Here is a 19,828-nt window from a genome sequence, read left to right as displayed (position 1 = left end):
ATTATACTGCAATTAACAATAATAATCAAATTTAATGAGAATACTTAGTGGGAAGAGAGAGAGAGAGAAAGGGTTCACCATCATAAATCACTTTTAACAGTGACACATAAATGGAATCTGAGCTTTATGAAGAGGTCCAAAAAAAGGAGAGGGGAGGCCCACATGTTGAGAGTGCCAAATCCAAGTAGTCTGCATGCCTACCTTCCCCATGTTGGCTGTCCACTTCCAATACCCAAGCTTCCAATGCAATCTCAAGTAGAGATAATAGTATCAGGTATGTAATCGCTATGTACAAAAATAAGGCACCCAGAATCAGATGCAAGCAAAATCATGTACAAACTCATCAAAACCACAAAACGCAGGCCCCTTCTCCGCATAAACAAAAAACAATAGAACACGTTGACAAATGATACATTGCATGTCATTTTAGCATGAGAGGGGGAGAGGGAGTGGGGGACTCCGAAAGACAGAGATAGAATTATTGTTTTTGGAAATCTACAGAAATGACTTTTGAATATCTTGAAATTACATAGAAAATAAAGCAATAGTTCATTTCACCGTTTTTCCACCCCGTCAAAGAAAGAGGATTAGAGAAGCTACTGGAGAGGTGGGTGGATTTTTGTTTTCTTGCAAAGGATAAGAGGAAATTAAAATTTTAGAAAATAAAAGTTGTGGCTACAAATTGCCTATCAATTTGTTGTATCCCCACTCCATTAACCAATCCTCTTCACTCACTCGCCAAACTCATCTCTCTCTCTCTCTCTCTCTCTCCAAGGGGCAAGCCAAGTCCTTTTTGGTTGCACCTGGTCCTCAAAGACTACAACCGGGATTCATTTGTAGAAATTCAACCAAAAAACCAAGGAGAGAAAAACATAGATACATAATAAATAAGCAACTAGAGGTAAAAGATAAGTACCACACCTCTCTCTCCCACTTATAATCTCATGCACTTTTTCCTCCCATTAATAATAATACTAAAAAGCTACTCCTGTTGGCAGAAGCAAAAAAGATAAGATTTTTAATTGGACAACAAGAACTGCCTGGCCATGGTATATAGTTGAGAAAAGATAGAAGGTAGGTTTCGTTTTGCCAGTTTTTGTTTGATGAGCTTTGGGAGATATGTCAGGTGGTGCTTGTAGCATAGTTTGGTTCAGGAGGGATCTCAGAGTTGAAGATAATCCGGCACTTGCAGCTGGTGTTAGAGCAGGTGCTGTTGTGGCCGTTTTTATATGGGCACCTGAAGAAGAAGGCCATTATTACCCTGGGAGGGTGTCAAGGTGGTGGCTTAAGCAGAGTTTGGCTCATCTTGATTCTTCTTTGAGGAGTCTCGGTACTTGTCTCATCTCAAAGAGATCTACTGAGAGTGTGTCTTCTCTTCTTGAGGTTGTTAAATCTACTGGTGCTACTCAGCTCTTCTTCAATCACTTGTATGGTTAGTTTTCTTTTCTTTTCTTTTCATTTCATTCCCTTTTTGTTGGATAACTAAAAGAATATTGTTTATTTTTTGTCTTAATTTGTTGTTGTGTTACTGTTTTCTGTGTATTAATGACAAAAAAGTATTTATTTTTTATGCTGGTTTGCATGGGTATTACATGGATCATGTCGATTCGCCTTTTTGAGGCTATTATTTTACTTCCTTTTATGCTTTTCTCTTTCACCTTCTTTTGGGTTTTGCCTATTTTAATCTGTTTCTAATATAATAATTGAGTCTTACGAGACTTGCACCGATTGAGTTAGATTCTTGTCATTCACTTGGCAAGCTGCCTTCTAGTTTTGCCTTTTTTTTTTCTGATTGGTTGACTGATTGTTCTCTATTGCTTATGTTTGTTCATAAATAGGCCTTACGCAATTTGGGGTTTCCCAGTATGCTCTTTTTTCTTTCCTTGGAGGTTGCATATGAATTGTCCCTTTGTTGACACTATTAAGATTGGCGAGTTCCCGTTGAAATGATCACATTTTCCTTTATGCTAGTGTTTAAGTATTAGCATCTTTAATAGGCTAAACAAATTTTGAGTAAATCTGAAATTTCCTTCAACAAGCTTGTCAGGTTCTTTATTTTCCCATGATGTGGTTTAAGGAAGCAAAAGAAAAAGGCTCTATGTTTAACATTTAGAGAAAATTTGCTGCTTTTCAGATCCTATATCACTGGTTAGGGATCATCGTGCAAAGGAGGTATTAACAGCCCACGGTGTAGCAGTGCGATCTTTCAATGCAGATTTACTTTATGAACCCTGGGATGTAAATGATGCTCAGGGCCGCCCTTTCACTACTTTTGCTGCTTTCTGGGAAAAATGCCTTAGCATGCCCTATGACCCTGAGGCTCCGCTTCTTCCACCTAAGAGAATAATCTCAGGTTGATCTCCTTTGAATTCTGTTATTGACTTATTAATCTCCATTATCAATCAGTGTCCCGCTTTTTCCCTATTGTGAATGCGTTTGATTTTGATAGTAACGGCGTTCTAACATATTTGGCTTGCAATAGTAGTGAACTTTAACGATGTAAGAGTTGATAAGTCAGGCTCAGCTTGAAACCTTCTAGCTCTGCGATTTCCGTTCCCTGAAGTTTAAATTTATATTATCTATCTTTATATCCTTCTTTTACATGGTACATGTTTATTGTCTCTCTGTTTTAGGTGATGTGTCAAACTGCCCTTCGCATCCATTGGCGTTTGAAGATGAATCAGAGAAGGGAAGCAATGCACTTCTAGCTCGAGCATGGTCACCTGGGTGGAGCAATGCTGATAAGGCATTGACCACATTCATTAATGGACCTCTAATTGAGTACTCTAAGAATAGAAGAAAGGCTGATAGTGCTACAACCTCATTTCTCTCTCCCCACTTGCATTTTGGGGAAGTGAGTGTGAGAAAAGTCTTTCATCTTGTCCGCATCAAGCAGGTTCTATGGGCCAATGAAGGGAACGAGGCTGGAGAGGAGAGTGTGAACTTGTTTATCAAGTCAATTGGACTGAGGGAATATTCAAGATACTTGAGTTTTAACCATCCTTACAGTCATGAAAGGCCTCTTCTCGGGCATCTTAAGTTTTTCCCTTGGGTAGTGGATGAGGGCTATTTTAAGGCATGGAGACAAGGTAGAACTGGTTATCCACTGGTGGATGCTGGCATGAGAGAGTTGTGGGCCACTGGCTGGCTACATGACCGGATAAGAGTTGTAGTTTCTAGTTTCTTTGTAAAGGTTCTGCAGCTTCCTTGGAGATGGGGTATGAAGTATTTTTGGGATACCCTCTTGGATGCAGACTTAGAAAGCGATGCTCTTGGTTGGCAGTATATATCTGGTACTCTTCCAGATGGTCGTGAGTTTGACCGCATAGATAATCCACAGGTTTGGCTGAAATTTTAATTAGCCGTCTTGCAGTTTGTCTTTGTTACTTGGTTTCTGATGCACCCTGAAAAAAATTCATATTTCCACTAATTATAATGATATAATTACGTTACTAGTTTTTAAGCACATTCTATATCCTAAGCTCTCGTTCGTGGCACTTTCAGTTGACATGTTAACTTGCTTAAGGATTCTGTTCCCCAGAAAAGTAGTGTTAGCAGTAAGTTTATGAAAGTTCATGTTACTAGTTCTCATACTTTGTTGAAAAAAATCTGTTTCAGATCTGAATCATTTTGGTATTTGATACCTCTCTCTGAACTTCACAGTCTAGCAATTGAAGCTTTACATGACTATAACTGTTTCCTAATCTCAAGTATACTTGCATGCATAAATTTGTAAATGTTGCGGTAGGAAATTGAAGCTTGTATTGCAAAAATTTTACTCTATCCCCACTAGCGTACCTAGCCATTTTTCAAGTGACATTTGTTTATCAAATGCATAAGAAATCCTTTAGAGTCTAATGTACTTAAAATATACTATGTGCATTTACATTTATTCAAAATTATTTTGAATGATATATAGCGCCAGCTTTCTCATTGAATTAAAGTTTTCTACAGTTTGAGGGTTACAAGTTTGACCCACATGGAGAATATGTCCGACGGTGGCTTCCTGAACTGGCAAGACTGCCAACTGATTGGATACATCATCCATGGAATGCTCCTGAATCTGTACTCCAAGCTGCTGGAATTGAGCTTGGGTCAAATTACCCTCTACCTATTGTAGGAATAGATGCTGCAAAAGCCAGGTTGCAAGAAGCACTTTCAGAGATGTGGCAACAAGAAGCAGCATCAAGGGCTGCAATTGAAAATGGAACTGAGGAGGGCCTTGGAGACTCTTCTGAATCAGCGCCATTTGCCTTTCCTCAAGACATACAAATGGAGGAAAACCTTGAACCAGCAAGGAACAATGCTCCAGCTACAACCCGGCGTTATGAGGATCAGATGGTTCCTAGCATGACTTCTTCTTTGGTGAGAGGAGAAGATGAAGAACCTTCTTTGGATCTTAGAACTTCAGCAGAAGAGAGCAGAGCAGAAGTTCCAAGAAATTTAAGTATGGATCAAGAACCACGAAGAGACATATTAAACCAAGGAGTTCCACAAACAGTTCGTAACAGTAACACTTTTCTGCAATTTAATATCCCAACGGGGGTGGGAAATGCTGAGGATTCCACAGCAGAATCTTCTAGTAGTAGTGGTAGGAGAGAGAGGGATGGAGGAGTTGTTCCAGTTTGGTCTCCTCCAGCTTCTAGTTATTCAGAGCAGTTCATAGGTGATGAAAACGGTATTGGTGGGAGCTCATCTTATTTGCAGAGGCATCCACGGTCCCACCAAATAGTTAACTGGAGGCGTTTATCTCAAACTGGGTAAGAGAATTTGAATCATTTTTCCAGAGATTGTTCATATTTTTCTGGTTGCAGTTTAAAATTTTACTCTCTGATTGGTGTCACAATGAAATTTGGATGCAAGCTCCTTCCTGACTGAATATGCTTGCTTGAAATTGCATCTTACTAGTAAGGAATAGAACAGGTGCTAACATGTTCAACTTACTAGCTCTCTAGGAGTTCTAAAATACTTGAGATGTATCAAATTCATCAATAATTGAATGTAAGCATTAATGAAGTGTTACCACATTCACTTCCATGATATGACTCATATTAATCTCAAGTCCTAATCTTTGTCTTGTCTACCACAGGTGAAACAGATACACCCCAAAAGACTGGAATCTTGCAGTTGGAGAATGCCAAAATGCCCTTGTGGGCTAATGGGATGATAGCATGCCTCTTTATCTACCCCCATCTGTCAGTCACCAATCTAACTTGATCAGCAGTTGACCTGCTATGTGTATGAAACTTAAAATTGATACAGCAGCTGATCTGCTCTCGTTTTCCCCCTATTGTATCATATACATAGTTCTGCTGTATAGTATTTTGTCTTAAGAAAGGGAAAAGAGTCATGGTAGAAATGTGTAGTCCTCTAATAAAACCAGGTTTGTGTATTTACTCTTAACTGATTAGGAAGTTATTTATTGTAATTCATATTTGTGCTACCTATTTGTTTTTCCAGCTTTGACCACATCACAGCTTTTTTTTTCTTTTTGGCTCAATCAACAATTTTATTTATAAACTGATCACGAGGGACCGGTACAACGCATGATCACTGAAACCAGAAAGGTTCAGCGATCCCATGCTACCACATCACAGCTATTGGTTTGAAAAATGACAGCAGAATGCTTCTTTCCAAATTTCTGTAACCTTATATTTGCCCAATTCTTTGATTCTTATTTGTTGCATTTTGGTTTTGGAAGTTCTTAGTTAAAAAAAGCATTAATCAGCAGGCAAAATTGAGTGAGCTTCCCTAGTAAAGACTATTTTAACATTGCTGTCAGGCATAGATCAAAATAATCCATTGATGAACTCTCCATCTATGAGAGTAGGATAGCTATGGATTAGACTTCAGGGTGAATATAAAGTTCATTATACATGCTTTTGGTGCTCTCGTCAGGTTTTTCTGGTTTCGGTACTCGAAGTATACTGTACACCAAAGTTGCAGCCATTGCTCCAAGAATAGGAGCTACAATAAAGACCCAAAGGTTTTTGTAAACACCAGAGACAACAGCAGGGCCTAAACTTCTTGCAGGGTTCATCGAAGCTCCTGTGATTGGCCTGCCAGATACAAGGAGTTCAAAAATTTTATGACATATGTTATGATCAAAATTATTGCGCATGAAGAATGGTTTGAGCAATAATGAATTAGAAAAATGTTTGAGATGGTACTGGAAATGTTCATTTACCCTGCTATAATGACGTTAAACAGCAGTGTAGCACCTATTGCAACTCCAGCGAGATCTCTGCTCTGTTTTAGTCAATCAAAAATTCAAAATCATCATGATTAATATTTGTACGTATAAAATGTTAGCCCGTGCAATAATCTCTTGAGAAACAAAAGATTGATTAATCTCTATTGGTCTCTCCAGCTGTTCATTTTTATTTCTAGGACTCAAAACTGTTTTCAAACAGACCAAAATGGAAAAGGAGAGACGAAAATAAGAATTATGGGAATTGTGGTCAAAGCATGAAGACAAAAACTATCCCTCAAGTTGATTCCTGAGGAATTGAAAAGAACATAAAACAAAGTTCAACAACTCTTGTTCTATCTTACGTCTTTCCAAAGAAGTTATAGAATGCAGAACTTCTAAGGTACGCTAAATATTTGCAGGTAAAACAAAAGCAACTACTACAAACTTAATCACCATACCGCTCTGTGATCAGTAGCGACAGCACATATGTTGAACATCAATATGAAAGTGATTATGAATTCCCATGTGATGGCTTCAAGATCACTAGTTGAATCTTTGTATTGGGTCATTGTTGCTTGGATGCCACCTTGGTCATGAAACAATACTCTGAGGGTCAGGCTAGCGAGGGCTGCTCCCAGCAATTGAGCCAACAGATACATAGGTACCTTGATCGAGACGCAAGCTAGGTTTTAATACATGAAGTTGATACTAAAGAGAAGCGAACATATATGTTGCAGTAAAAGGTAAAATTGTTTCTAATAATTCCTTACAAGTTTCCATGAAAATTTGCGGGCAGCAGCCAGGGCTAGAGTGACTGCAGGATTGAAATGAGCACCAGAGATATGCCCAAGTGCGTATATTGCTGCCATCAGAACTAGGCCCCATACTATTGCTATTCCCACGATGGTTAGTGTTTGAACTTCGTTTACAAGAGCTGCCGCGCAACCTGCAAAGATAAGGAAGTATGTACCTACAAGCTCTGCAACAGTCTGTTCACAGAAAAATGAATAGTACGTCGTATCACAAGAGACCAATATTTGTCATGTCATCAGGATGAAATACGTGACAAAAAAAAAAGCAAATATAATTTTTACCTTTTGTAAGTTTGATGGAGGGATGTCATGGTTAATGTGAAATTCTCGTGAACGACTAGCTTTTGCCTCTTCCATAATAGAGTATTTTGTAGGAAGTGGAAGTTTAGGGGAGACCACTTCCATAATAGTGTGTTTTGTAGGTGAAAGTTTAGGGGAGACCACTTCCATAATAGTGTGTTTTGTAGGCGAAAGTTTAGGGGAAAACTCTTCAGAAATTGAAGGCGTGTTGGCCATTGTAGCTCTTAGAAGCTAGGCCAAATTGGGGTTGAGAACTTGTTTGTAAGTAGCTTTATATTATTTCTGGCTTGGCAGACACACACAAAAAAAAAAAAAAAAGAAGAAGAAGAAAAATTAACTAAAGGACACTGTCTTAGAGGGATACTTAGTTAAATTGCTCTGGACTCAACATTTTGGCTTCATTGCACGGTAATCAATCTGTTGTTTATTATTTTATTAAAAACCAGACCGATTCAACGTTAAGAGCAACCATTTGGAACTCATATCCGCAAGTATTTGGAATCATTTGATGGTATCAAAGACTTGCACTAGAACTTTTCAACCAAGGGCATTTCCTTTTGTTTCTTTGAAATGGTTTTTCTTGACAGACAAAGATAGCTAGACAATTTTTGCTAATTCAGATTATTCACTGGTTACACTATAATCACACTCTCAGTCGGCAAATCGTGGTTTTAAGAACTAAAAACCAGTTACTTGTCCCTGTCAGTATAGCCTGTAAATTCAGAAAATGGAATAAGTACATTTCAGACAGAAAATAAGGAAAAAGACTTGTATGTCTATAATCAGGATTCAACGCCTTAATTTATGGCTTCTAGTATGCGGCTCTATCTTGTTGGTAATTGTAGAAATCTTAGGCCGACCTGGATGGCTAGTTTTTAATATTTGATGGTAGCATATTCTGTAGAGTGTTTTGGTGAATTTTATGTGCCAAAGTTTTGATCAGCTGACTTCGTTGAGGCCATCAAGAACTCCGTTAATTGCTATCTTTGTCCGGCTGGTTAATTATGTAGGAGGGGCTTGGCCTGTAACGAATTCTCTCAATGACATGTGTTTTATTTGATACTCTATCTAGCAAAAAGCTACAGTTATATGTCACTAAGAAGTCGTAGAAACTCGTAGGGGTCCAAAAGACAGTTGCTCCATATGGGTTAGCCAGCCAATTTCGTACAAAAAGTTAGAGCAAGGCCTTTGTTTCCTTAGGAAGAAATAGCTTAAAATCAGGGTGAATATGCCGGGGGGAAAAGTCACTCACTCTCCTAACACTTTCGGCGAATCGGGATTCCAGAGCTGTCAATCGCTCAACACGTTCTTTATTATTATTATTATTATTTTGGGTAAAAGATGTTCTTCACTTTGTTGAAAAAGCCTTTGAGGCTTCTCTTCTAGTGTAATTAAAAATGATATCTCTTTAGTGCTGGAAATTACAAGATTCCTCTCGACACCATTTTGTCAAGATTTGCAACTTTGCTGCTTATTTTCCTTATTCTGATAAAGATTTGATAGAGAGTTAATGGGATACATGAATGAACACCCAACTTCTTACAGAAGGATCTTGCATTAGACAAATTGTACAGAAGAGAGCAGGAAGAGGGGCCGGTGACCCTGTGACCTGTTTCCCAATACTAACTCCATCTCCCATGCCAAGATTATGGGATGCAAAGATATCTCACAAGAGATTCATCTAATAATGATAGCCAAAGCTAGGACAAAAGAAATGGAAAAACCAGCTGGTCCAAAGTTGCTACATTTCTTCCCCTTACACCAAATATGAATCTTCGATGTGAAGGCTATTTATATATTATATGCAACTAAACTGTTTAATTCTATTCATCTTCTTGTTCCAAAACATATGCCTTTCATGCAAAATTAATTTTGTATTAAAAAAATCATGATAAATATAAAATTTTAATTTTTGTAAAATATCATCATTACATTTCAAAAATTATTTATGTAAATATACATATACTTACCCGAAGTTATGACCATAGGTGAAGATTAAGAATGAACCATTTCCCTTGAATGAAAAATGTTTATGTGCTGGCTGGGTGATCTGACAAACTATACTAAAAGCGGTTGTCTGGGTGCCATAATAACAAGAAGCAATATCACAAGAATCACGGAATGCTAGGACTACGTACCTGTCTTATAGGGCATAATCCATAAAGCATAGCCAGCTAGGGTTCATGATTCATCAGCCATTAAGCATATGTATGGGTTTCTTATACAGAGAAGCATCAAAGGTACTGCAAAAATTTTGACAGATCAAAGCATCGGATTCGATTAGGAGCCACAGTTTAAGTCAACGGCCTTTTTATACGAGAGAGAGATAAGGATCAGTTGAAAGATTCAAATAATTTTGATAATTAAAGCTCTAATGAATATGCCCTATGTTATTATGGGGACGAAGCAGCTACGCGCCACTGAAACAGGAAGCCCTGGTGGTGGGTTTAGAAGCTGTCATCATTTTCAAAGGGGAAAAGAGGTGTGAAGGACTCAAGAATAATCCCATTATTATAGTAATTTAAAAGTGAACCATAATTTGGGATAATCTAATAAATGAACAAGATGATGTGTTCCACTAAGTATTTCATTCTCTCAAGTTGAGAATTGCATTATTTTGACAGTATAAACTAATAAACGTTTGACACGTGTATCGATTCTCACAAATTCTTCCCAACCCCTGTTTTATTATTTCCCCCTTGCCCCCCATCTTTTTTCTCTGTCCCTTTCCTTCCTTTCCAAAAGGAAATCAATGGAAAAAGATTAAGTTGAAATTCTTTATCTGCTTTCTTTTCCCCAATTCTGCCTTTATGACACCTTCTTTTATTGGGACATGAAGGTGAACATGGGGCATAAGTCTTCCTTGTCAAGGTTTGCAGAATTGAATCGGCACCTCAAAGAAGCAAATTTTCATGACATATCCCATGTGAGGGGAGCCCATTTTGTTCCTTTTTCCACTTCAAAAAAACACAAAGGATAGAAAAAGCATGAAGCCTGCCAATGCCATTTTTTCCATGCAGGACGTACCAATTCATGTGGAGTATTATTGATCGATATTGCTTTATTGCATTCGTCCTGCAAAACACATCATTCTCTACGAGATCAATTATTACCTTACTGAGATCCAAAAAGCTGTTAGACAAGAACCAGATTGAGAGTAAAACAGGCAGTAAACCATCCGTGTTTCTGGATCAATTGGTGTACTTTTCTTTGGATTAGTGTTGGTTTAAACGTAAAATTGCCACATTGTCAAACAAATAAACAAGCAGAAGCAGTAGACATATATACGTCGACAATTCAGAGCGGAAAAAGTGATTCGCTGTTCGCTAAGATTTTCTTGCACATTCACATCAATGATATTCCTCCGCTGCGTTTCTTCTGACTGGACTGGCTGGTCATGTCACGTGTGCTGGTTCCTTGAATGTAAACAACCAGAACCATTGGCCAGCAGCTGTACAGTCATGATTTTGGACCAATTCCCCTTTTTTTTGGTTGATATTCTAGGACACCACTCAAGATAGAAATGATCAATTTTTCTACCTTTTTCTTTCCCCGACTTCTTTTGTTCAGTTCAAAATCACCAGTTTGATTGGGTACATAACAATAACATGAAAATATTAAAATATGTCAACAAAGTTGGTTCAATCTTTTAATTTATTCAATTCGATAATAAAAAAATTTTGAATTTGAGCGACTATAACCCTTATAAATATTATTCAAAATATAAAATCTAAACGAGTGAAAAACACATACTTATGTCCTAAAACTACATATTTTTGTTTGAACTTACTTTGTTTTCTATTAGTTGTTGGTCTCTTGTAAAGCTGCCAAAGACTCTTTGACCAGCTGATCTCTTGCCAATCGTACAGATTTCCTCGCCGGAGCCGTTTTTTGACATGCCATAAGGAGTATTTGGTAGTTACAGTCTTAGATTAATAATGGCATTTACCTGCTGTTGAGGTTAATAAATTCATCTTTCCAAAAAAATAAAAGTCCTCATTTGAAGGTTGGAGCAACTTATTTGTTCCTGAAATCTTATTAACCAAAAAAAAGAAACCCTTAGAATATTATTTGATCGCTGCAACCAAGGAAACCATTTTGTCAATGTTAGGCTGCAAACTTTGCATTCTGCTGCTACCCATCTTAACAAAGAATTTTTCCTTTTCAACCTATATTCCTATTGCTGAAATTGTTCTGGCTTAATATTGTAGTTTAATCGCCAATGGAAGTCTCTCTTTCAAAAAGGCTCAAGAGCCTATTAATAGGTGATGAACAATTGGTCAATTTAGGGGACAGTGCACCAACCCAAAAACAGGAACAAAATGGAACACCTTTATGATGCCTGGGAATCAATTCTTTCCCCTAAAAACTAACAATATCTTTTGTGCCCAGGATTAAGGATGCTTTTGCTGGTGTTTGTAGGGGAAAAATTTTGTATTTGCTGGCTGGGTACAAACAGAAAGTGCATAGCTTGCCCTCTTGGGGATAACAATAAAATTTGTTCATTAAATCTCTTCAGGGTCAAAAAAATTAAAACAGCTCTCTCGTTATATGTACAACAACTTATTATTTGTGGATTCTATAAGATAGATAATGATGTATCGCAGTATCGGTTCTTACTTATTAATAGTACGGAATATGAATTTTTTGTAGTCAACCTTTCCTTAAAAAGGGGCATATATTTTTCCAATAAAACTAAATGGGGTGAGGATGAAATTTTCAGAATTGAATAGAATTGCAGACTACTTCAAAAAAAAAAAAGTAAAATGGTTAAATCAAATTAAGAATTTTAAACTAAACCTTTGCTAACCTTTATCACATGACGAAGCCCAAATTAGTTTAGGTGTTATTAAATGGATGAAGAAGAGTCTATATTGGCCGTGTGGACGGGGCATGGGGGTGGCGAGGGTAGAGCCTACAGAATGTGAAAACTAGATGGTTGGTGGGATTAAATGGCAGAGGACACAGGGCAACTTGTCAGTACATCAATCATCCAAGAAAATGAATACTAGTATATCTGTCACGCTTTCCAGGGAATTAAGTTTTTCAGCGTCGTACTACTACGTAATGTAATTTATGTCAAACCAAGTTTGCTGGACCATGGTCAACACACCCACCAACATTGGTAAAACATGAATTCCTTCCTGGGCATATCAAAATCCCAGAAATGATTGTCTCTTTGATAATTGATACAAATTATGACTACGAGTAACAATGAAGAAACCAGTTAGCTTTAACTCTAGAAAAATATTGAGTTAGTAATTTTTTATTTTATGGGAACTGTCATAAAAAATAAGAAATTTTGTAAGGTGTTAGTTTGATTGTGAAATCTTTTTTAATAATAAAAAACTAGTTTCATTCAAAAGGAAAGGAGCCTTCCCAAACTAACTCATCATGCAACTCACAAAACCAAAAAGAATAGCTCTTACCTCATCATGCAAGTGGTGGCAGTTACCAGAAGCTGACCGCTATGGTCCCTAATCAGCGCTCCCAGCCCTGTCATCTTGTCCTCGGCGAAAATGGCAGCATCAACGTTGATCTTATTAACAGCATCCACAAGAGGGACAAACCAGATATTAGCTCCAACCTCATCCTTTGATGGACAAGCAAACTCACTCATGACAGACCTATATTCATCCACAACTCTTAATTATTAGAACTTTTAGCTTGAGATGGAAGAAGGCGGGTACGTATCATCATGTAAGCATATATTTATTGTGGTTGTGCCAAATAAACCAAAATGTGGCCGTACAAGCCTTTAAATCTCCACCCTGTACCACATTTAGAATTGTAGCGAAACTCTCCAACACAGAGAAAGATGCAAATGGCGACACATTTATACTTGAATATATGAACTCCCAATAAGCTTCGACTTCAAGGGCATTCAAAGGAAACATGCAGCAGTTTTCCTCCTCGTCGAAACAGATACAACACCTATGTCCACCTGTAATTCTCTCCTATATGGGCATAGTATCTTGCAAGGAACCACCATACTATAATCTTCACCTTTGGGATAACTTTTGCTTTCCAAATAGTTAACCACCATGCCTTAACATCATTCACCACAACTCCGTCACCTTTAAGCCACCATCTTGCCACATGATAGGGTAATTTTATCGCAAATCTTATATCTCAAGCTTCGTGCCGTATCAACACATTCTGCACAAAATGAGAGCTCAATGGGACCCGTAATCACCTCCGCATATGGAAAATATTTTGCTTTTAGAATTTGAAAACACAAGGTATTGTTTCGCTAATAATGTCAGTTTAAATAATCACGGAACACCGATCCACCCTCAACATTTTGCATTAAGAATTTGAGTCACCTTCTTTAGGGACGGAGGGTGTTTGATAAGGAAAGGGCTAGCTCCTCTTTAAGATTATGAAATTGAATAATAGTTTCAACGTAGTTTTACATTTTGACTTTCTTCCAAATTTTTTTAATATTAAAAAAATGTCACATCAATAATCAATTATTAAATTGAACTTAGAATAAAAGAATTGAAAAAATATTACCTTAGAAAACAATGGAAAATACGCGTTTAATTTGCGTTTGGACATTGGTTAACACTTTCATTACGTCAACTGTCCCTAGTTGGGTGGTTGGTAAGCAGATTTACGGTTTTGGTAAGTATTAAGCAAGCTAACTAGATAAGGTTTGGATCCCATGAAAAAAGGGCAAAACTTGTTATCCCTGTAGCCAAACAGATCTCCAAGGAAGCCTTGCTTGTTCCTGATTTAAATATTTAAAAATTAATAAGCAAATGTCTCAAGAAATTAGTAGATTAACCAAACAAGTATGAAAAATCTATGTCAGAAAAAATATTACAATGTACAATCCCGTAATCAGTCAAAGAGGAATATCCCCTGTTTGCCACCAGTAAAAAGAAGATGAGGGAGGAAATGGAAAAGGAAAAAACTTTGGGCAGAGACAAAGAAAGTGCCAAACAATGAAAACAGACTGAAACAGCAAAGTCAACAGGGCAGAAGTCTGCTTTGTGGCAGCCTTTTCTTTTTTGTTTTCTTTTTAGTGCTGCAACTCCTTCCTTCACAATATTTCCTATCACAGAGGAAGGAGACTCTTCCTAAAAACGGTTACAAATCATCATAATAGGCAAAAGGTCGATTCCTGCTCTCCAATATTTGTTTTCTTAAGCAGTAATTTTTTTTAACCCCTTAGAAAAAGCTTTCAAATGTTCTCCTCTTGAGTCTTCACCCTCTTCCTCTTTCTTCCTTTCTTTACCTTCATTTCTTTATTCAATTGCTTGTGCAAATTAATAAAAGCTGCCTATCACAGGAAGGAGAATAAGAGCCACAACTGCAAGAAGAAGGAAAACAGAGAAGAAGAATAAAAAAGAGCTGTTTTATCAGGTACCAGCTTCACCAAGCGGCAGCAGCAAAAGCAAGACCATATTTTGGCCTTTGAATTATCTTTTTCCTGGTTTTTCTTCAACACCCAGTTCTTGTTTTTGCTTCTTTTTCTGTTCTTTTTGTGGTTTTGGGGGTTTTAGCTTCTAGGGTTGTGGTTTAAAGGGTTTTTTTTTTAATGATCATTTTTTGGGGGTTTCTGGTGCTGCAGACTTTGACTTTGGTGAAAACGTGATCAAGAGCTTGATGCTGAAGAGAAATTAGTCAGGCAAATTAGAGGTTTTGCAGAAATTTTATTTACTATGGATTGGTTGTGCTGCTTTAGTTCATCTCAGGTAAACGATATTGCTAGTACTCTTTTAGGCTTTTCTTAATGGTCCCATATTAGTTGGGAAAACAAAACTCAATTAATTGGTAGTTAGTTTAATGAAGCTTGGTATTGATTGGTGTTAATTTTGAGGTTATGTTACTTGGTTCTGTAGGATTTCTATATGAGCTATTAGGAGTTATGAGTTTGGGTTGCAGGAAGGTTTCTAGTGAGATTAAATTGAATAAATCCTCTGGCTATTGAGAGGATTTGATCATTCATGTTAGATGTATGTTTGGATTTTTCGTAAGTACTTCCTGATAATTAGCTCTATGGCATCAAGCCATTGAATTTTTCCGACCACTGTAAGATTAAATTGCTGACCGCCTGAACCCTTTTCTAGAAGTGGTGGTGTGGAGTAAAAAAAGTAGATTTCTAACTTTGTAAACCATTTTAGAGTTGCTATTTTATGTAATTTCCTGGTGCAGTTTAAATGGCAATTCATATATGCAGCCGTTTATGTAATCAAGATGTTTTTGTTTTACCTCTTTGCCCAACAGTCCGTTATAAGAAATTCATCACATGTTTCTTTATTTTGGTTAATTATGAACTGCCATTACACAGCTTGTTTAGAACAAAAATTTGAATTAATTTTCCATGCTAGAACTGCTTGGAAGGAGAAGTTGTACTATTTGGTTTTCCTTTCCTTTTTGTTGCGTCATATTTGTCCTAATGTTCTGCTGATGCCACATGTTTGATGGGTTTGATAACTAGATTGCTTTAAGCTTGCTTTTGTTTCTTAGTGTCATTTGTTTGCCTTTAAACAATGTGGCTATGTAAGGTTTACATAAAATTTATTATTCCCACTTTATCTGTTTAGCTTGGAGGAGCACATTCATCGTCTAGTTCTGGTAAAGGGAAAAACCATGAGGGTATGATGAGGTTTGGTTACAGCCTAGTAAAAGGGAAAGCTAATCATCCTATGGAGGATTATCATGTCGCTAAGTTCATGCAGATTCAGGGACACGAGTTAGGGCTTTTCGCTATCTATGATGGTCATCTGGGAGATAGCGTACCTGCCTACCTACAGAAGCATTTGTTTGCCAATATCCTAAAGGAGGTGGGATGTACCATAATTACATGTTTTGGTTTATTAATTTTGAATTAGCGTGTGCTTACATTTTCTCACTTTCTCATTCTAGGAAGAGTTTTGGGTTGACCCCTTCAGAGCCATCTTGAAAGCTTATGAGAAAACAGACCAGGCAATTCTTTCACATAGCTCGGACTTGGGTCGTGGTGGATCCACTGCTGTAACTGCAATATTGATAAATGGAATAAGGCTATGGGTGGCAAATGTTGGAGATTCACGAGCAGTTCTTTCAAGAGGGGGTCAGGCAATACAGATGACTACAGATCATGAACCCAACACAGAACGAGGCAGCATTGAGAACAAAGGCGGATTTGTCTCAAATATGCCAGGTCTTTTACTGTAGTAAAATTTTAGAAGTTCATTCTTTGAGCTTGAGCAAGTCTAGTTGAGTATGGTCATAACTAATATTTTGGTTAGACAGTGGGCTGGTCAAATCTGCTAATTATCTATAAGCAGTTTTGCATCTTCTAATCCTTATAACTTTTGTGTAGGAAGTTACTAAAGGAACTAGTTATCTAATATAACTTGCTCCAACTTTACTATATACTCATTTCCAGTTCTGAGCAGTTCCTAATAAGCAAATAAATGTCCATGTAGTTTCAATCCATAGGTATAGTTGTGTAATAACAAGATAATTGAATTGTTAAAATTACCATGGAGCAGAGAAGATAAGATTAAGTCAATGCAGTCTCCTCTGTCCTTAGCCATCCTGTTTTCTAATAGGCATAATAATACCGTTTGTTGGTGGCATATTTCCTCTTTTTCATTTTCAGTAGAATCTTAACCTAGGATATGGTATTTTCCTTAGGCTACATATGAAGTGTCAATTCAGTATGCGATTTGAGTGTAAAGGAAATTACTTACATGACTATTTCGTAGATTCCTGGGATAATATAGCACTAGAGAGCAGAACTTCCTTGTGATGAAGAAAAATTTTCTGGGAATATCATTTACTTCAGTAGTTTCTTCAATCTCAGATTGCACCTTACAAAAAAGAATTTAGAGCAGAACATGATATTTGGAAAATGCATTGTTGGTTGAATTCTAGTTTTTCTTTTAATGGAAAAACAAAAAATGAGCATGAAAAAGTTGTTTGCATGCATGAAAGATAACAAGGCCAAGAAAACATTGGTTCAGCTAATCCTAACTATAGAGGTTTCCACTATCGTCAGCTGTTGCTCTTAAATACGTCATTTCCTTGTGTGAAATATAACCCTGAATCGAGGATCCAGAAATCTTCATTTCTAATTTGCTAACATGTTGAGAGACATTAATTAGAATGCATGACTCATCAATTGACAATTTAGCAGCCTAATGAGCAATAACACCTGATATCATTTCATTCATAAAGTTTGTATGCTTTGACTTCTTGTTGTTAAGTAAGAAAAAAAAGCTGGGAGGTCATCTGATGTTTGTTAGATTGTTAAATTTGCTGTTTTTGCATGCTATCAGGAGATGTTCCCAGAGTTAATGGACAACTGGCAGTTTCACGCGCTTTTGGAGACAAGAGTCTTAAATCACATCTGCGATCAGATCCAGACATTCAAGACACCAACGTAGATAATAGTATGGATATTTTAGTCCTTGCAAGTGATGGTCTTTGGAAGGTAAATCATTTTTGTTTGATGTCTCCTCTTATAGCTGATCCTTATTAACCACTTTGTGCATATGTAAAGAATTGTCTCAGCAATGCATGAGCTGGAAATAGATCTGTAGGAGTTATTTTTCCTTTTGCATATGCTTAATCCAGGTGATGACTAATCAAGAGGCTGTTGATATTGCAAGAAGGTTCAAAGACCCACAGAAGGCAGCAAAGCAACTAACTGCTGAAGCAGTAAAAAGAGACAGTAAAGATGACATATCGTGCGTCGTAGTTAGATTTAGGGGATAGAACTTTTTAAATCATATTGCTCTTCCGGTGCAATATATACCTGAAATAAGAGTTTATTTACACAGGATGCCACTTTGTGGATTAGACCAACATGAAAATATATACCTGGTTGGGTTAATTCTTGAAGGTCTGCAGAAGTCGAGGTTTGCAATTTATGCAGGATTCACCCCATGTATATTTGTTTTATCAATTAGGTTCTGATGTTTGATATTGTTTGATTTCTTTATGAAGGTGATTAGGAATTCAATGTATATTGTTATGGCATGAAAATGTCTCACTCACGTCTGGTGTGTAGATGAAATTGGCTTTGATTGTCACTGGAGGAATTTTCATGGTGTGGTTCAATATAGTTACCATGAAGGCCTTATATGTCCGCCTTTCTGGTTTTTTATATTTTATTTGAAGCTGGCCGTTGACGGTTGAAAGAAGTCTGCTTCTTGGGGCGCTTGATCAGGTTTGCTTCGTAGTAAACCAGAACACAAGTTCCCTTGTTTCTGCTCAAGTTGAGGTTGCTTACATTCTAACCTTAGCTACATCTTGAAGCTTCATTATTGAACTCATTGACTCTAGTTACCAGTAAGAACTAACCAAGTGGACAACTCTTTTGGACAAAGATGTTTGTAGTTAGGTACAAAGTGATTTAAGTTATAACCACATTTATTTATTGGTCAATTAACTTAGTTCTAGTTTGAACCGTGTGTTTTCGTTCAGCTATCCACGTACATGATGGTCAAAGTTGGTTCAAATTTGTTTACAATATAGTATGGTAGGGGTTGAAGTTTGAATTTGGTCATTTTGTTATCTTAATTCGGTAGTTTTACTCTATTTACTTTAATTTTAATGATTTTATTAAAAGTTGATTTAAGGATAATTCATAAAGATATTTAGATTTTGCTTTCGAACTTGGATGACAAGATATTTTGGATTAATTTTTGGATTACGTGGCATTAATTTAAAAAATATATAGTAATTAATATCTTTTAAAATTCTTTAAAAAACAATCGCTAGTTTTTTTTTTTTTTGGTATTAATGTGTACCATATGATAAAAAGAAGCATAAGCTGACATGTTACCTTATTAACAAAAAGGTTGCATGTCAAATTTAATTGTTAAAGTTCAACACCATTATTAATTGTTTTTAATTGACCTGTAATAGTATAATCATTAAATTCATTGAGATACTGGAGAGATCAAATTAAAAAATGTAAGTATAATAATTGCTCCTACTAATCAAATTAGTATAGTGCCTATAGCTATTTTACGGAAAGAATTACATAAAATATAGATTATATTGGAGTGGATTTCAATTTTATTTCTTCAAAATAGTTTATAGGGAAAGCCATATTATATTAGTCAATTGCATAAATGTATGGTTTATGTTAGTGGAGGAAAAGATAAATAGATATTAATTGAAGATAGTTATTTGCTTTGGATTCAATCACTAAAACTTGTTCCTAAATATATAATTTTAAAACAATACTTAACCGAAGAAGATAATAATCCTATTAAACATCTAGTAGTTTTTTTTTTCATTAAAAATATATTGTTCAAACAAAATGAATAATATTTGTGATTAGGAGGTTTTTATTTTTGTTAGATGATGTATATCAACTTTTTAGATGCAAGACTTGTACTTAGTTAAATGTTAAGGGAATGCAAACTGTTACACAACTGTCAGATATGTTTAATTATGGTAACAATTTGCTTTTCCTTTTGCCATATACATTTGTTTTCATTTCTTTTATTTCTGTTGTTGTGCTATATTGTATTATAAAACTACATGAATGTATGGTTTTTGATATTAGAGG

At 36.5% G+C, this 19,828-nt stretch overlaps 3 protein-coding genes across 4 annotated transcripts; 2 read left to right on the top strand and 1 right to left on the bottom strand.

Moving 5' to 3' along the window:
* LOC18592152 (cryptochrome-1) lies at positions 771-5,459 on the top strand. 2 transcript variants are annotated; one of them, XM_007018710.2, is made up of 5 exons: positions 777-1,432; positions 2,135-2,353; positions 2,634-3,340; positions 3,955-4,760; positions 5,090-5,459. In XM_007018710.2, exons 1-5 carry the CDS (start codon positions 1,120-1,122, stop codon positions 5,091-5,093), a joined length of 2,049 nt encoding a protein of 682 aa, XP_007018772.1. In that variant the 5' UTR covers positions 777-1,119; the 3' UTR covers positions 5,094-5,459. The 2 variants fall into 2 exon arrangements, with proteins under 2 accessions (XP_017981544.1, XP_007018772.1); XM_018126055.1 differs by lacking the exon at positions 5,090-5,459 and having other exon boundaries at positions 771-1,432; positions 3,955-4,764.
* On the bottom strand, positions 5,738-7,784 carry LOC18592151 (nodulin-26). The gene is made up of 5 exons (XM_007018708.2): positions 7,288-7,784; positions 6,964-7,182; positions 6,652-6,858; positions 6,188-6,249; positions 5,738-6,059 (listed from the first exon to the last, which is right to left on the bottom strand). The coding sequence occupies exons 1-5, from the start codon at positions 7,519-7,521 to the stop codon at positions 5,843-5,845; spliced, it is 939 nt and encodes a 312-aa protein (XP_007018770.1). The 5' UTR covers positions 7,522-7,784; the 3' UTR covers positions 5,738-5,842.
* Positions 14,234-18,412, top strand: LOC18592149 (probable protein phosphatase 2C 10). The gene is made up of 7 exons (XM_007018701.2): positions 14,234-14,426; positions 14,603-14,746; positions 14,885-15,008; positions 15,861-16,100; positions 16,183-16,459; positions 17,583-17,737; positions 17,881-18,412. Exons 3-7 carry the CDS (start codon positions 14,976-14,978, stop codon positions 18,019-18,021), a joined length of 846 nt encoding a protein of 281 aa, XP_007018763.1. The 5' UTR covers positions 14,234-14,426; positions 14,603-14,746; positions 14,885-14,975; the 3' UTR covers positions 18,022-18,412.

This window comes from Theobroma cacao, chromosome 8 (assembly GCF_000208745.1).
Source record: "Theobroma cacao cultivar B97-61/B2 chromosome 8, Criollo_cocoa_genome_V2, whole genome shotgun sequence".
NCBI classification, from domain to species: Eukaryota; Viridiplantae; Streptophyta; class Magnoliopsida; order Malvales; family Malvaceae; genus Theobroma; species Theobroma cacao.
This window is presented reverse-complemented; position numbering and strand designations above follow the sequence as displayed.

What these genes read in the sequence shown, in the direction of transcription:
- LOC18592149 (XM_007018701.2), top strand. Translation starts at nt 14,976, where the DNA reads ATGGATTGGTTGTGCTGCTTTAGTTCATCTCAG. An exon ending in ATTTGTCTCAAATATGCCAG is followed by an intron (nt 16,460 to 17,582) that starts GTCTTTTACTGT and finishes GCATGCTATCAG; the next exon opens with GAGATGTTCCCAGAGTTAAT. An exon ending in CAAGTGATGGTCTTTGGAAG is followed by an intron (nt 17,738 to 17,880) that starts GTAAATCATTTT and finishes TGCTTAATCCAG; the next exon opens with GTGATGACTAATCAAGAGGC.
- LOC18592152 (XM_007018710.2), top strand. Translation starts at nt 1,120, where the DNA reads ATGTCAGGTGGTGCTTGTAGCATAGTTTGGTTCAGGAGGGATCTCAGA. An exon ending in CTTCTTCAATCACTTGTATG is followed by an intron (nt 1,433 to 2,134) that starts GTTAGTTTTCTT and finishes GCTGCTTTTCAG; the next exon opens with ATCCTATATCACTGGTTAGG. An exon ending in ACCGCATAGATAATCCACAG is followed by an intron (nt 3,341 to 3,954) that starts GTTTGGCTGAAA and finishes AGTTTTCTACAG; the next exon opens with TTTGAGGGTTACAAGTTTGA.
- LOC18592151 (XM_007018708.2), bottom strand. Translation starts at nt 7,521, where the DNA reads ATGGCCAACACGCCTTCAATTTCTGAAGAGTTTTCCCCTAAACTTTCG. An exon ending in GCAAATTTTCATGGAAACTT is followed by an intron (nt 6,859 to 6,963) that starts GTAAGGAATTAT and finishes GTCTCGATCAAG; the next exon opens with GTACCTATGTATCTGTTGGC. An exon ending in TTTAACGTCATTATAGCAGG is followed by an intron (nt 6,060 to 6,187) that starts GTAAATGAACAT and finishes TGTATCTGGCAG; the next exon opens with GCCAATCACAGGAGCTTCGA.